Genomic DNA, 17,787 nt, shown 5'->3' with positions numbered 1-17,787 from the left:
AATATTTATTGGAATAGAGGAGAGGCGACAAGAGGGTGAGCTAAGTCCAAAAGCCGGCGAGCGCTCCATCCTTGTCGCCGCCTCCTCCTATCTCTCCACTCCTCATCCCTCCCTTCACCTTCCGCCTCTCATCTTCCCACGTGCCACCATGGATGGGCAGCTCAAGCTCAAGCTCGAGCTCAGCTCCGGCGCCCGTGGCCACGTTGGCTTAGCCCGTGGCTGCCCGCGCCCATGGCTGCCTGACTTAGCTTTTTTTTGTGTTGAAAACCGAAAGCTTTATTAATTTAGAATAGGATTGCAGTCTGCAGCTAATAGAACTGCTACATCACTTGGGACATCCTGAAACCAAACATTGGTTAGATGTTCCCACCTTGCAAATTTAGCTAAGAAATCTGCAATCTCATTTTGAGTACAACTAATTTTAACTTGCATATTTAGCTTTTTTTACATCCAGACTATGTCCACGGACGAGCGTAAAATTTTAAGCCTACGTGATGTCCGTTTAAGGGCTAGCGCTGGAGATGCCCTAAATCGTATGTGGGGTCCGCTTCATGCCAACTCTTTTTAACATTTGATACCAACTCTTTGGGTTTAGTCACATTATCGCATAAAATTTACTTTATTAGTAGAGATTGGAAAAAAAATGGCTCATTCTTGCTGAAGCGGATTTGGTGCTACCACCCGAATGTACAACGAGTCAACGATGGCCTTGTATGCATCATTGCTAATGGCGTGGAAGTAATCCATCCGTAAGGCAATATGCACATTTTTGCATTATGACATCTGTAGGCCGTCATATGAGCAAACAATAGCTGAGAGCAAACCTTAGAAATTCAGAAGCACATAAATTAAGCTGTACTTGTCTTACAGAGTTGCAGTTTACATAACCATGAAACGGTGGAAAATACACAACCAATACTGGTGGCAAATTAATTACCACACTTCAACCTTGGAAGGAAGATACAATTCCAGAGATCTTGTGCTTCCTTGGGAAGGGGATGGCAGGTGCAACATATCATTTCTAGAGCATGACAACAGGATGTCTTCCGTTTGAATGTCTGCTATATTGGTCAACCACATATGATGGATCTAGTTAGCTGTGTGACCTCAGCTGGTTAATCAATCAATGACGTAGTTTGGGTTAACAGCCAGGATTCTGTGCTCCGATGCCCTTGCCGTAGCACCTTCTGCTGCCGCTGTTCCTTCATCTATGACTACAAGATGGCCTTCCCTCTGTATCAGCCTCTGCAGATGCACACCCATTGACAAAATTTCAGTAAACATGCAAATGACTCGTGACTACATGCCTTTCATGTACCCTTTTACAATGCAAGTAGTTCGGAAATTTTCATCATATTAACATAGATAAATGATAGGCTTATACCTCTATAATGGCCTTGATGCACTTTACTTCCTCCTTCACCTCTTCTGTAGAACTATATGCGCCTTGGGCATTCTGCTGCTCAACATACCAAATGATTAGATCCCCTTGCTTCATGCCAGCCAGACCATCCCCTGCATCACCAAAGTGAAAGAACATCAGTTTCAATTCCTGGGTTAGCTGGGAGAGTGAAAGTTTGCAGTTGTTACAAAATTCTTAAGCATCACACATTATATTACAAGTGGGGGCAAGTGTATAAAATCACAGGCACATAACTTATCTATTTTCCTGTAAAATTCTTAAAAAATATCTATGAAATTTCCCAGTTCCAAGCATCCCTAAAAGATTGAGCCATGGAGACTTAAGGAAGAAGCATAATTAGCACATACATAAGACATAAATTACCAAATAAGGGTAACGTTTGTGTTTCACGGTATTACCAAATAAGCATAGCATTTTAAAACACTTTTGTGCTTGAACCTAGAGCCTACCGCAGAGTGCCTTTTCACTTGTCCAGGAAAGGGATCGTGCTACTGTAGCTAGAGTGTAGTTTAGATGGCTCATGGCGTTTGGAATGGCTTCTAATCTAGAATTACAAGATACTTCCATTCTTCATGGGAAGTTGGTAATGGTGAGGTGACCATGATTGCTGATAGGATAAAACAAGAGGAAGCAAGCCACAAAATCAAGAATATAAGTATGTATCAGCATCAGTACCGTCTTTCTTGACTGATTCTTCGTGTTGCCGCAGTCTCATGACCAAAGCTTGTGTAACTCTCTGAAAATGTTCTTCAGTAATAACCAATTTCTTCTTAATCACCTCTGCTGGTTCGTCTTTTAGAGTTTTGACATTGAAAACAAACGGCAACGATTATTAGAACAAAGCAAACTGAGCAAAACCCCAATATCCATTTTAGAAATAGTGAGAAACTCACCTGGACCATCTTGTTGAGTAGCATCTCCTTGTACTGGCTGTTCATCATCATGATCAAGAGGTGCATCTTGAAAATCAGATAGGTCAACTTCACTTGATTCCACACTGCAAAAGTTAATAAGCTTCTTTGTTACTGATATCATCATGAAAATATAAGTGCTTCAAAAGGTCAAATAGTAAGCAAACTCACCTTATTATGGATGTTTTGAGTAATTTAACTGCCATGCGGACATGAGCGGGGAGAACCTAAAAGATTTTAATACCAAAAGAAGTTAGCAGCAAATTATGGAGGCAAATCAATCAATGCAAGGTAAACACAGGCAGATTGTAAGTTGATCCTACTATCAATTACAGCAAGTACATTTACTTTACAAACATATATGGTGGTGCTTCAAGAACAAAATTGCAGACAACCAATCCTAATATTGACATATGCATGCAATTTAACTTACAATTCTTTCCAAATGGCTTCTGGCAATAGCTTCTGACAGCCTGATTAGCGCCTCCAGTTGCCTAACTGTCATCCTGTAAGCAACCCTAGTACCAGGAGTACTGTCACCTCTACGGAGGACAACATATGATTCGACCAGAACTTTCTTTGCTTCAGAACTCAACTGCAATGACATAAATAATAACAGTAAGTTGATTAATAGCCAAGCTCCCTTTTCTTAACTGAGTTAAGGGGCAAACCTGAGGTTTCAAAGACTTTGCAAAAGCAAAGTAGCGCTTCAATTCTGCAGTGCTAAATGCAGGGGAAAGTGCTTCTTCACGTTTTTGATGGACTCTCACAATGTGATGAGCAATGTGGTAGTCAGTGTTTTCATCAGGTTCATCAATCATGATGTATACCAGATCAAATCTTGAAAGAATGGCTGGAGGTAGTGCCACATTGTACTGGCAGGGATTGCAGCAGTATTAGATTCAATTAAGATCTCATGATTCAAACAGAAAGGGATTTCAACTTTCTGGATTCACTAGATTTAATTTAAATTTCTTGACTTACCTTAAGTGGTTTTGACTTGTCATACCGTCCTCCTGTGGGATTTGCTGCTGCCAGTATTGAAGTTCGTGCATTCAAAGTTGCTTGTATTCCAGCTTTTGTTATGCTGATGGTTTGCTGCTCCATTGCTTCATGTATAGCAACCTACAATGGACGAATAAAATTGTCACTCAAGGTTTCAGATCAGTGAGAAAAATAAGGCATGGGCAGTAATAGCCAAATTTTGATAGGCCTACCTGATCCTTAATATCCATCTTATCAAATTCATCAATACAACAGATGCCATTATCAGCTAACATGAGTGCACCTGCCTGCAAGAAACAAAATTGGCCGCGGCAAAGGAAAGACATAAGAACTAGCAAGATTGTACATAAACCAAGTGAAACCTAGCCAGCAGTTTACAACAGATTCTAGCTCTGTCCAACTCAGTTCAGCATTTACAGTGAGAAAACATGTTAAAATGCAATAAGAAAAGCTAATACTTGTACATATACAGTATGATCTCTATCAAGAGAGATTTTGAAGAAAAAACATTTTACCTAAGCAGACTTCTATCAAGCAAATGATAAAATATAATGGCTTCATCAAAGCAGACTTTGTGGTAATGATAGAAATGGATTGGGTTGCTTAAAATTCAGATTACCTCAATACAAAATTCACCGGTTTCAGGTTCTTTCGCAACAGTTGCTGTCAAGCCAGCAGCAGACGAGGACTTCCCTGATGTGTAAACAGATCGCGGAACAATACCAGCAGTGTATCTGAAAATTGGCTTACACATTTTAAATTTCATTGACTGGTGAAGCATCAAGTCAAGGACAAATTTTGAATTCCAGGAAACAAATTCCACAGCTGCTACAAATCTGAGCATCAGCATTTTAACCAACAGAAATCATGACACCTTGTATGGTATTTCGACCAGCAAATCTGTGTGGTCCATTAGTAATTTTTAATCTAGACGATTACATTTCTATAAATTTAGCCATATTTGTGGTCTTTTAAAAGATAATATACAACAAATAACAGACATAGATTGGCCAAATTCAACAAAAGTCATTCCTAAATTCATTAGTTTTTAAAATGAATCCAGAATTCACCAATGGTTCTTCTATTGAATGCATGGAAGCATTCTCTGAATGATACTATGGGTGGAAAAAGAACCATGGACATAAGAATACATGAGAAAAAAAACTTACTTTAAAAACTGAGACTTTGCGCAACTTGGATCTCCAACAATACAGACATTTATGTCTCCTCTAAGGTTTATGCCTTCATGTGTTATCTTGTGAACGCCACCCAAGAGCATAAGGAGAAGTGCCCTCTTTATTTCTTGATGACCAAAGACAGTAGGACATATGCTATCAACTATCTTATTAAAAAAATCAGGAGTGTTTCTCATCCTAACAACCTCATCCTCCTCCTCTTCCTGTTAAAGAGAAGTCAAGAGAAATAGTTTATGTTATAAACCTACAAAAAACTGAAAGGAATGCTCGTGGCTGCTCAATCAATATGTAATCTAATACTCCCTCCATCCCACAATATAAGATCATTTTCAAGCTAGCTTGAAAAACGAAAACGATGTTATATTGTGGGACAGAGGGAGTATATAATAGATTCACATGCAAAACTCCATGTTCATAATGTAATAGGTTCATATAACACTTCAGAAAATAAAAATAGTAAGATGAGCTTACTTGGTATGCATGCTCAAATGAAAAATAACAAGACGGGCATTGATCAAACCAACATGACAGAACAATATTGCTATGCAAAGATAAGCACTTGCAATGTTTTTCTTGGAATGGGCAAGTGATTAGTCATATTTTTGAAACAGTACCTCTCCTCTAATTTATTTTATGGAAACATTAGTAGTTCTTGTGGCATAAGCAGAACTTACAGTGAACTTCTGTCTCTCGCTGCCATCACCATCTATGTCACGGTCCCTGATGTCCACGTCCCTCCTGCCATCCGCCACCTAGCAATGTTAAAGAGAGATGAGAAACTTGCATGAGAAATTACCATTTACCAAATTAGATTTCAGTCGGGAGAAAAACTGAGGAAAGACTATTGCTGAAAATGGTGCGCACCTGCACTGAGTTGGCCACAAAAGCAAGGCGATATGAGAGATCTCGTACTCCAAGGGACTTCAAGCCCTTTACACCTTCTTGGACACCTGACCCATTCTTCCGCTGAGGACCTTCCCGGCGACACTCTGCTCTCTCACCAGGTGAAGTTAATGCCATAACATCTGGAACAGCAACAACCGTTCCGGTAAATATGACCCTGAAATTGGCAAAACAGAACATTTTAATAAAATGAACTCAACCAAACCACAACAAAGTAACAGTGAAAGAGTTCCTCCACTCACGTATCCCCAGCTCTAGCCTTCTCAACAATCTCATGGCGCAGAATGACATCCAGGGAACGAGGTAGTGACCCAGCGGGTATCTCTTTTGATGTCTCCTGCATCCTGACCCGCTGCCAATCTGTAAATTTGCTATCCTGACGGAGAAGGGCCCATCTTGATCGGTTTTGGCATGTTGCATTAACGCATATTATTGGCTGAAGTACATGAGTCCATCATTAGATACATTGCTTGAGAAATAATAACTAATAGAAGATATGGTTGAGAGTAGCGACCTCAGTATACTTGAACTGCTGGTCTACATTTTTAACAACATTTCCACAATCAAGGCACTTGAAGGTGCCTTGCAATAACTCAGGTCGGACCTCACTCGTCCTTGTTACAACCCCCGTTACAGCTGTGAGCTTACCAATCTCTGCTGTCCCCAGCTCTCTCAACCTAATATAGTAGAAAATTCAGTCAAAAAAATTGGCAGCCACCAAGATATTAAATTACACCTACGATCTAACAGAGCAAAGTGTATAGAAATTAGACTGCAGAGTCAACTGGATCTAAAATCAAATTCTGCAGACACTGCTCCTTGAATTCATTTAATATCTGTAATAGTATTAGTATGCAGCAGTTAAAGACAGAAGTTTAAACAATTATAAAGCTTTTGCCACATTTGTACGATTAATTGGTTCATTAACCACACAAAACATACTTCAGAAGCAAGTGCAGACCTTTTCAGCATCGGAATGTTGTAGAAGGCAATATTAATATCCTTGTTGGGGCTGTCGTCGGAGATTATTGGCGCACGGTTCTCGCCAGCTCTGTGCTCCATCACAAACCTCTTGCACGCATTGCGAAGGTACGGCTCAAACCTGATGCAATCAAAAACGCCATGAGCAACCATTTCCTCCTTGTAACAAACGAAGAAACAAATCAATGGGTACTAGTAACTCGCAGGAAAAGAAAAAGGAAACATCCCCATCTCACCTAAGGTACTCCTCGGAGATGGCCTTCTGGAGGACGTCGTTGAAGCGCATGACGTGCGCGAAATCGACGTACATGGTGGTGGACTCACGCGACCGCATCGCCTCCATCTCTACATCGTAGAACGGCTCCGCCGCATCCGGCTCCTTGAACCTAGGGACCCGAGAAGCCGAAGGTATGAAACACAGAGGACCATGAGGAAACCCTAGAAATGGAGGGGAAGGGGGGGGAGGGGGGGGGGGGGGGGCGCCGCCGGCGGCGCTGGTCTCACCGCTTAAGGAACTCGAGGAAGATGTTCTCCACCCGCGCCGCCTTCTCGTCCACGAAGAAGCCGCCGAACGCCTCCATGGCCGGCGAACCTTCTGGATCTAGACGAGTGTTTGGTGATTGGGGGGGGGAGGGAGGGGGACGGTTCTGGCGTCCGAGTGCGCGGTGAGAGAGGCAAGGGTTTCGGGTTGGGGATGAAAGGGGGAGGGGGGGTATTGTTGGCGGGAAGGTGGCGGCGGCTTGGCGCCAATTCTTCCCGCCAAAAACTGGCTGGAGCCTGGAGGAAGGGTTGGGGTTTCTATGGACCTGGTCCGTGCACCGTTTGCTCCCTGACATGTGGGCCACACCACTTGAGGAGAACCTGAGCGAGCGGATACTCCGTGCCCCGGGTGCACCGTGCAGGGGAGTCGGTGTGGCGACCTAGTGCCTCGTTCTTGGGCCCGTGTTGGGTTTCTGGTGAATGGGCCGTGGGTTGGACTCTCCTCGCAACGACCCAACTCCTATTCGGCGCTCTAGGCGATCTCCTACTCGGAAAATCCTATACGACGCACCTTGCGTCAAGTTGTCGAGGATTCGCACGGGTTTCTCGAGCGAGCGACGCGATCTGGGCCGGCCCATTCATCATTTCAGCTATCCTGATTTTGCAAACCTTCTAGAGATAATCAGACGGTTTTTAGAAGGTTCCTGAACCGATTCTTTTTTTTTCCTTTTTCTTGTTGCTGTTTCTTTTCTTCTTCTTCTTTCCTGTTTTTTTTTTAAAAACTAACGACCACACGTGTGGCATCTTGCACATCGCCCACACGCCTTCATTACCATTCATTTTGCCTCGTGTAAACATATGACATCAGCAGAAATTTTTTTGGTTTTCGGCTTAAAAATGTTTTATTTCCTAATTAAAAAATTGAACTAAAAATCTGTTTTCACCATTAAATCCGTCTCGACGAGATCTTCAAAACTAGACCCCATGTTGATATGTTTCGACGAAAAAAAAATTGCTCAAAGTTGCCATGATGTTTACATTGTAGTTACCATAGTGCTTAAACTAAAGTTGCCATGTGGCAATTTTAGTTTGTAGAGCATGGCAAGTTTAGTATTTTGATGATGGCAATTCCAGTACTTTGATCATAAAAATTATTTTTTGTATGAACCATGACAATTTTCAGTGCATGTATCATGGCAATTTTAGTTTATGGTTCATGGCAAGTCTAGTTTCTTAATTCCACGTTTTATAATATGTCAAAAATTACTTTTAAATATAGAAGAAAATAGCTAAAACATATTATGGCAACTTCGGTGTAAACACCATGGCAATTCACGTGCAATAGACATGGCAACTTTAACCAAAAAAAAATCGTCAAAATATATTAATATAAGATCTAGTTTCGAAGATCTCGTCGCAAGGGATTTAATGATATAAACGGATCTTCAATCGGATTTTTCATCTAAGAGATAAAATATTTTAAAAACTGAAAATCCAAAAATATTCCTACATGCATGCATGCGATGACGTGACGCAGTCTGTATGTTGTACGGCATGTGGGCGAGTTTCGCTCTCACCACACGTGTGGGCATTAGCGTTGTCCTTCTTTTTTTTCTTGCTTTTCTCGCCTTTATGTTTACTTTTTTCCTTTTTCAATATTTTTACATGTTCGTCTTTTTTGAAAAATTACAAATTTAAAAAATGTTCATCTTTCCAAAAAATGTTCGCTTTTCCAAATTTGTTCATGAATTTCAAACAATGTTCGCGTGTGCAAAAAAGTTTGTGTTTTCAAAAAATGTTGCCATTTAAAAAAAATCTCCCCAAATTTCAATAAATGTTCGTCTTTTCAATTTTATTCAAGGAGTTTAAAAAAACATGTTTTCAAAATATGCGCTTTTCCTAAAGTTGTTCACATTTTCAAATTTTGTTATTAGATTTAAAAAATGTTCCCTTTTTTCAAAAAATATTCATTAAATTGTTCATCTTTTTTGATAATATTTGAGTTTTTTAAATATGTTAACATAATTGAAAAATTGTTCGCGTTTTCATAAAATATTCATATTCTTTATTTGTTTACTTTTTGTAAACACGAAAAAAACATATCTAGATTAAAAAAATTGTTTGGAAAATTCAAGAAATATTTGTGTTTCCAAAAAATTGTTCACATGTTTAAATTTGTTCTCGAGATTTAAAAACTTTTTACTTTTGCCAAAAATGATCAAAAAAATTAAACTTGTTCACAAATTCAAATAATGTTCTGTACTTTCAAAAATTGTTCCTGTTAAAATTTAATCACAAATACAGAAAATGTTCATGTTTTCTAAATTTGTTCACAAATTCAAAAAATTGTTTGCATTTTTTTTGTTTATGAGTTTGAAAACGTTCATCTTTTATAAAAATGTTATTGTTTTAAAAATCTATTCACGTTTTTGAATCTTGTTCAGAATTTCAAACCTTGTTCAAGATTCAATAAAATTTTGTTTTCCGAGAAAAGTAGAGTTTTCTAAATTTTGTTTACGTATTTGAAAAGTGTTCGTGTTTCTAAAAATATTCCCCTTTTGAAAAATGTTCATGTTCGAAATTTACAAAGGGTCAGATTTGTTGTTGTCTTTGGTTCTTAGAGTCTCGCGCTAGTACATAGACAAGATAGGTCATTAGTGTTGTGGAACGTAGCATGCAATTTCAAAAAAATTCATATGATTATGCAAGATCTATCTAGGAGATGCATAGCAACGAGAGGGGGAGAGTGTGTCCACGTACCCTTGTAGACCGAAAGCGGAAGCGTTAGGTTAACGCGGTTAATATAGTTGAACGTCTTCACGATCTGACCGATCTAGTACCGAACGTACGGCACATCCGAGTTCAGCACACATTCAGCTCGATGACGTCCCTTGAACTCTTGATCCAGCAGAGGGTCGAGGGAGAGTTTCGTCAGCACGACAGCGTGGTGATGGTGATGGTGATGTGATCCGCGCAGGGCTTCGCCTAAGCACTACGACGCTATGACCGAAGGAGTGAACTGTCGAGGGGGCACCGTGAAGGAAATATACCCTAAAGGCAATAATAAAGTTATTATTTATTTCCTTATATCATGATAAATGTTTATTATTCATGCTAGAATTGTATTAACCAGAAACATGATACATGTGTGAATACATAGACAAACAAAGTGTCAATAGTATGCCTCTACTTGACTAGCTCGTTGATCAAACATGGTTACGTTTCCTAGCCATAGACATGAGTTGTCATTTGATTAACGGGATCACATCATTAGGAGAATGATGTGATTGACTTGACCCATTCCGTTAGCTTAGCACTTGATCGTTTAGTATGTTGCTATTGCTTTCTTCATGACTTATACATGTTCCTATGACTATGAGATTATGCAACTCCCGTTTACCGGAGGGACACTTTGTGTGCTACCAAACATCACAACGTAACTGAGTGATTATAAAGGTGCTCTACAGGTGTCTCCGAAGGTACTTGTTGGGTTGGCGTATTTCGAGATTAGGATTTGTCACTCCGATTGTCGGAGAGGTATCTCTGGGCCCACTCGGTAATGCACATCACTATAAGCCTTGCAAGCATTGTAACTAATGAGTTAGTTGCGGGATGATGTATTACAGAACGAGTAAAGAGACTTGCCGGTAACGAGATTGAACTAGGTATTGAGATACCGACGATCGAATCTCGGGCAAGTAACATACCGATGACAAAGGGAACAACGTATGTTGTTATGCGGTCTGACCGATAAAGATCTTCGTAGAATATGTGGGAGCCAATATGAGCATCCAGGTTCCGCTATTGGTTATTGACCGGAGACGTGTCTCGGTCATGTCTACATAGTTCTCGAACCCGTAGGGTCCGCACGCTTAAAGTTTGATGACGGTTATATTATGAGTTTATGTGTTTTGATGTACCGAAGATAGTTCGGAGTCCCGGATGTGATCACGGACATGACGAGGAGTCTCGAAATGGTCGAGACATAAAGATTGATATATTGGAAGCCTATATTTGGATATCGGAAGTGTTTCGGGTGAAATCGGGATTTTACCGGAGTACCGGGGGTTACCGGAACCCCCCCGGGGGTTTAATGGGCCTACATGGGCCTTAGTGGAGAAGAGGAGGGGCGGCCAGGGCAGGCCGCGTGCCTCCTCCCCCTCTAGTCCGAATTGGAAAGGAGGGGGCGGCGCCCCCCTTTCCTTCCTCTCTCCCTCCTCCTTCCCCTTCTCCTACTCCAACAAGGAAAGGAGGGAGTCCTACTCCCGGTGGGAGTAGGACTTCCTGGCGTGCCTCCTCCTGGCCGGCCGCCTCTCCCTCCCTTGCTCCTTTATATACAGGGGCAGGGGGCACCCCATAGAGACAACAATTGATCTCTTGATCTCTTAGCCGTGTGCGGTGCCCCCTCCACCATAATCCACCTTGATAATATCGTAGCGTTGCTTAGGCGAAGCCCTGCGTCGGTAGAACATCATCATCGTCACCACGCCGTCGTGCTAACGAAACTCTCCCTCAAAGCTCGCTGGATCGGAGTTCGAGTACGTCATCGAGCTGAACGTGTGCTGAACTCGGAGGTGGCCGTGCGTTCGGTACTTGATCGGTCGGATCGTGAAGACGTACGACTACATCAACCGCGTTGTGCTAACGCTTCCGCTTTCGGTCTACGAGGGTACGTGGACAACACTCTCCCCTCTCGTTGCTATGCATCACCATGATCTTGCGTGTGCGTAGGAATTTTTTTGAAATTACTACGTTCCCCAACAGTGGCATCCGAGCCTGGTTTTATGCGTAGATGTTATATGCACGAGTAGAACACAAGTGAGTTGTGGGCGATATAAGTCATACTGCTTACCAGCATGTCATACTTTGGTTCGGCGGTATTGTTGGATGAAGCGGCCCGGACCGACATTACGCGTACGCTTACGCGAGACTGGTTCTACCGACGTGCTTTGCACACAGGTGGCTGGCGGGTGTCAGTTTCTCCAACTTTAGTTGAACCGAGTGTGGCTACGCCCGGTCCTTGCGAAGGTTAAAACAGCACCAACTTGACAAACTATCGTTGTGGTTTTGATGCGTAGGTAAGAACGGTTCTTGCTCAGCCCGTAGCAGCCACGTAAAACTTGCAACAACAAAGTAGAGGACGTCTAACTTGTTTTTGCAGGGCATGTTGTGATGTGATATGGTCAAGACATGATGAGATATAAGTTGTTGTATGAGATGATCATGTTTTTGTTGAAGTTATCGGCAACTGGCAAAAGCCTTATGGTTGTCTCATTATTGCATAAGATGCAAGCGCCAAATAATTGCTTTACTTTATCGCTATGCGATAGCAATAGTTGCAACAGCAATAGTTGGCGAGACGACCACGTGACGACACATTGATATAGATCAAGATGATGGAGATCATGGTGTCATGCCGGTGACGATGGAGATCATGACGATGCTTTGGAGATGAAGATCAAAGGCACAAGATGATGATGGCCATATCATGTCACATATTTTGATTGCATGTGATGTTTATCTTTTATACATCTTATTTTGCTTAGATCAACGGTAGCATTATAAGATGATCTCTCACTAAATTATCAAGGTATAAGTGTTCTCCCTGAGTATGCACCGTTGCGAAAGTTCTTCGTGCTGAGACACCATGTGATGATCGGGTGTGATAGGCTCTACGTTCAAATACAACGGGTGCAAAACAGTTGCACACGCGGAATACTCAGGTTAAACTTGACTAACCTAGCATATGCAGATATGGCTTCGGAACACTGAGACCGAAAGGTCGAGCGTGAATCATATAGTAGATATGATCAACATAGTGATGTTCACCATTGAAACTACTCCATCTCACGTGATGATCGGACATGGTTTAGTTGATTTGGATCACGTGATCACTTAGAGGATTAGAGGGATGTCTATCTAAGTGGGAGTTCTTAAGTAATATGATTAATTGAACTTTAATTTATCATGAACTTAGTGTTGGTAGTATTAGAATATCTATGTTGTAGATCAATAGCTCGCGTTGTAGCTCCCCTGTTTTATTTTGATATGTTCCTAGAGAAAACTAAGTTGAAAGATGTTAGTAGCAATGATGCGGATTGGATCCGTGATCTGAGGATTATCCTCATTGCTGCACAGAAGAATTATGTCCTTGATGCACCGCTAGGTGACAGACCTATTGCAGGAGCAGATGCAGACGTTATGAATGTTTGACAAAGCTCGGTATGATAAATACTTGATAGTTTAGTGCACCATGCTTTACGGCTTAGAACCGGGACTTCAAAAATGTTTTGAACGCCACAGAGCATATAAGATGTTCCAAGAGTTGAAATTGGTATTTCATACTCATGCCCGTGTCGATAGGTATGAGACCTCTGACAGTACTTTGCCTACAAGATGGAGGAGAATTGCTCAGCTAGTGAGCATGTGCTCAGAATGTCTGAGTACTACAATCACTTGAATCAAGTGGGAGTTAATCTTCCAGATAAGATAGTAATTGACAAAGTTCTCTAGTCACTATCACCAAGTTAATAGAACTTCGTGATGAACTATAATATGCAAGGGATGACGAAAGTAATTCCCAAGCTCTTCGCGATGCTGAGATCGACGAAGGTAGAAATCAAGAAAAGAGCATCAAGTGTTGATGGTTAACAAGATCACTAGTTTCAAGAAAAGGGCAAAGGGAAAGAAGGGGAACTTCAAGAAGAACGGCAAGCGAGTTGCTGCTCAAGTGAAGAAGCCCAAAGTCTGGACCTAAGCCTGAGACTAAGTGCTTCTACCGCAAAGGGACTGGTCACTAGAAGTGGAACTGCCCTAGATACTTGGCGGATAAGAAGGATGGCATAGTGAACAAAGGTATATTTGATATACATGTTATTGATGTGTACTTTACTAGTGTTTATAGCAACCCCTTAGTATTTGATACTAGTTTAGTTGCTAAGATTAGTAACTCGAAACGGGAGTTACAGAATGATCAGAGACTAGTTAAAGGTGTAGTGACGATGTGTGTTGGAAGTGGTTCCAAGATTGATATGATCATCATCACACACTCCCTATACTTTCAGGATAAGTGTTGAACCTAAATAAGTGTTATTTGGTGTTTGCGTTGAGCATGAATATGATTTGATCATGTTTATTGCAATACGGTTATTCATTTAAGAGAATAATTGTTGTTCTGTTTACATGAATAAAACCTTCTATGGTCATACACCCAATGAAAATGGTTTGTTGGATCTCGATCGTAGTGATACACATATTCATAATATTGAAGCCAAAAGATGCAAAGTTAATAATGATAGTGCAACTTATTTGTGGCACTGCCGTTTAGGTCATATTGGTGTAAAGCGCATGAAGAAACTCCATGCTGATGGGCTTTTAGAATCACTTGATGCTTGCGAACCATGCCTCATGGGCATGATGACTAAGACTCTGTTCTCCGGAACAATGGAGCGAGCCACTGACTTGTTGGAAATAATACATACCGATGTATGCGATTCAATGAGTGTTGAGGCTCACGGCGGGTATCATTGTTTTCTGACCTTCACAGATGATTTGAGCAGATATGGGTATATCTACTTGATGAAACATAAGTCTGAAATATTTGAAAAGTTCAAAGAATGTCAGAGTGAAGTGGAAAATAATCGTAATAAGAAAATAAAGTTTCTACGATCTGATCGTAGAGGAGAATATTTGAGTTACGAGTTTGGTCTTCATTTGAAACATTGCGGAATAGTTTCGCAACTCACGCCACCTGGAACACCACAGCGTATGGTGTGTCCGAATATCGTAACCGTACTTTATTAGATATGGTACAATCTATGATGTCTCTTACCGGTCTACCACTATCGTTTTGGGGTTATGCATTAGAGACAGTTGCATTCATGTTAAGTAGGGCACCATCTAAATCCATTGAGATAATATGAACTGTGGTTTGGCAAGAAACCAAAGTTGTCGTTTCTTAAAGTTTGGGGCTGCGATGCTTATGTGAAAAAGCTTCAACCTGATAAGCTCGAACCCAAATCGGAGAAATGTGTCTTCATAGGATACCCGAAGGAAACTGTTGGGTACACCTTCTATCACAGATCTGAAGGCAAGACTTTTGTTGCTAAATTTGGATCCTTTCTAGAGAAGGAGTTTCTCTCGAAAGAAGTGAGTGGGAGGAAAGTAGAACTTGATGAGGTAACTGTACCTGCTCCCTTATTGTCACGACCGGTTTTTCAATAAAATAATTATTGAGAGACCAATCCCTTTTACGGACCAGCGAGGAAGAATTCCTTCTCACTGGTAGACAATATCTTGGTCACAGAAAAAAAATACCAGGAGTACTAAATATAATACAAGGTTGAGCAGAGACTGCCCAACAATTTATTACATGCACGCCGCTAAAACAAGACGGCGGATAGGGTGGCAAACTACTAACTCACGATAATAACGGTGGTGGAAATATCATCGCGAAGCGAGTGATATGATTCCAGAAGACTACAGCTCTTCGAGCGTCGGAGTGAGGCTCGCGAAGACTTATTGCGGGTGGCGGAAGCGTATACAATACAAGTGACCAATATCCGGGATCGCGCAGGACTGACTGGGACTCCTCTAGGCATCGGACGCGCTATCAAACTCTTCATCCAAGAGATCGCCTTCGTCAACATCTGGCCAAATCAACAAGCCAGGTGAGTACTATGAAAGTACTCGCAAGACAGTTCGGACATAAGGTATAACAAATGTAAACATGAAGCACATGAACAAGTTAACCAGTGCGATCAGACATAGAGATAATAAATACTGGGTGCCAAGCGAGGGTCTGAATGACGCCTCGAGCGGAAACTGCAGAATAGTAATACTGGTGCCAAACGAGTGTCTGAAAGACTCCTCGAGCGGAAAATGCGGAATAATAATACTGGTGCCAAACGAGTGTCTGAAAGACTCCTCGAGCGGAAAATGCGGAATAATAATACTGGTGCCAAACGAGTGTCTGAAAGAATCCTCGAGCGGAAAATGCAGAATAATAATACTGGTGCCAAACGAGTGTCTGAAAGACTCCTCGAGCGGAAAATGCAGAATAATAATGCCACAGTCGGGCGTCGAGGCGACACCACATAAAGGGCTTATATTTAAAGTAAGAAACAAGTACACGCCACAGTCGGACGTCTGCGCGACGTCACATAAAGGGCTTATATCACAGCTCAATAATACAATAGTTCGGGAACATAATTATCACAAGCATGCGACAAATATAAAGTTAGTCCATCCACAGGAATAACAATAAAACTGGATTTACCACTTGAGCTTGTTCACAGGGGACAAGTTTTTCACACGGATAGATATGGATATAATGTTTACACTACTTGATCATGGATACGATGGTTTGGAAAGAATTGACTCTGCAGAGTTTGTACTTAACCACAGCCAACGGATTTCAGTAGTCACGGGGACTAGTTCCGTCTACGGTGTTTTGGAAGAAACACGTCTAACCAGTACACACCCAATTCAACCATCCGAAGCCAGGGATCACCCTCGGCAACATTCAAGAAAAACCTTGAGACGGGGAGGCTACAACCTCGCGTAGCATGGGATCAAATTTCGATACGCGCGCTCTAAGGGGGTGCCCCCCCTCTCGGTCCCAACCGGAAACACCCATGCCCCCTGACCGGATGACTGGCTTTAATCCTGGGCCAAGGTACCATCATCCCGGCCTCTCTGTTTGGTGTGTACACGGAAAGAGGTTACCAACTTACTAAACCGCATCCTGGCAATGAGACATGTGGTAGCACGGAAAGGGGAAAGAACGGTAACGTGGCTCCAACCACGTTAACGTCGGAGAAAGTCGGATGACGCAAGGCTGGTATGCTACAACAGTACCACCTTGCTGCCCTTCATGTCACCACATGATTAGGCCATCTCTCATCAGAGATCATCGCAACTTTGGAACATGCGGGAAAAGAACGATAACGTGGCTCCAACCACGTTAACGTCGGAGAAAGTCGGATGACGCAAGGCTGGTATGCTACAACAGTACCACCTTGCTGCCCTTCATGTCACCACATGATTAGGCCATCTCTCATCAGAGATCATCGCGACTTTGGAACAACCGGGTCGTTGCCTTACAAGCAACGAGGTATTTACCGACACTCATATGCCACGCACAAACTCTCACGTGAACATGTAAAACACCTGTCATATCAAATGTTCAAAACATGCTTGCCTGGTTCGGAGAAGTCGGAGTCTAGCTCGGCGAAGTTCGCGGCTCCGTCACCTCTTCCGGAACCTACGGCAATCACGAAACGGGTACTAACGTGAAAACCAACACTTGCACAGAAACTTTTCCAAATATTTTTCAAATAAATCCCATAAAAAACTAGACAAAATTTGAAGATTGTCAGAAAAAGAATCACTCAAAAATTCCTTTTTATTAAAAAGTTATAAAGGTTTCTGTCCAGGGACTTATCTGTAATGAAACAGAAAAGTTCCAGGGTTTTAACTGAGAAAACAGAAAACGCTTCGGTTGGGAATGCGCAAGCGCAAAGGAGAAAACGTATTTGCCCGAAGGCGCCAACAGAAAACGGTTCGAAGGAGAATAGAATAGAGGCTGACAGGCGGGGTCCACCTGTCAGGTTTAAAAAGCTCGCCGGCGCCCGAAGACTGCGGTGGACGCCGGCGTCGAACCACGGCGAGTTAGGAGAAACGGAGGGTACCAAGAGCTTCAGCGTCTTCTTCCGCGTCGGTGGGTGGTGGACTCGTCCAACGGGGAGCACCACGTCGACGGCGACACTATCTCCGGCGGACGGCGGCTCGGGTGAGGATGGGGAACTCCGGTGGAGGGCTGCAAACTACGAATTGAGGCGCGGGTCAGAACGAGGGATGCAAGGTGAAGCTACTGGCAAGAGAATGG

The 17,787-nt window shown here is 42.1% G+C and overlaps 1 protein-coding gene across 1 annotated transcript; it reads right to left on the bottom strand.

Annotated features, from left to right (window-relative positions):
- Positions 1-813: 813 nt before the first annotated feature.
- LOC123180755 (DNA replication licensing factor MCM6) lies at positions 814-7,105 on the bottom strand. The gene is made up of 18 exons (XM_044592891.1): positions 6,924-7,105; positions 6,656-6,805; positions 6,400-6,540; positions 5,953-6,115; positions 5,681-5,874; positions 5,400-5,595; positions 5,210-5,287; positions 4,509-4,738; positions 3,959-4,073; positions 3,552-3,626; positions 3,319-3,459; positions 3,006-3,209; positions 2,768-2,929; positions 2,506-2,561; positions 2,317-2,420; positions 2,099-2,215; positions 1,385-1,515; positions 814-1,245 (listed from the first exon to the last, which is right to left on the bottom strand). The coding sequence occupies exons 1-18, from the start codon at positions 6,998-7,000 to the stop codon at positions 1,120-1,122; spliced, it is 2,460 nt and encodes an 819-aa protein (XP_044448826.1). The 5' UTR covers positions 7,001-7,105; the 3' UTR covers positions 814-1,119.
- Positions 7,106-17,787: the final 10,682 nt, after the last annotated feature.

This window comes from Triticum aestivum, chromosome 1D (assembly GCF_018294505.1).
Source record: "Triticum aestivum cultivar Chinese Spring chromosome 1D, IWGSC CS RefSeq v2.1, whole genome shotgun sequence".
NCBI lineage: Eukaryota > Viridiplantae > Streptophyta > Magnoliopsida > Poales > Poaceae > Triticum > Triticum aestivum.
This window is presented reverse-complemented; position numbering and strand designations above follow the sequence as displayed.

Coding starts and splice junctions, on each gene's coding strand:
- LOC123180755 (XM_044592891.1), bottom strand. CDS start 7,000: ATGGAGGCGTTCGGCGGCTTCTTCGTGGACGAGAAGGCGGCGCGGGTG. Junction 6,541..6,655: donor ATCTCCGAGGAGTACCTTAG/GTGAGATGGGGA, acceptor TGATTGCATCAG/GTTTGAGCCGTACCTTCGCA. Junction 1,516..2,098: donor AGAATCAGTCAAGAAAGACG/GTACTGATGCTG, acceptor TTGGTGATGCAG/GGGATGGTCTGGCTGGCATG.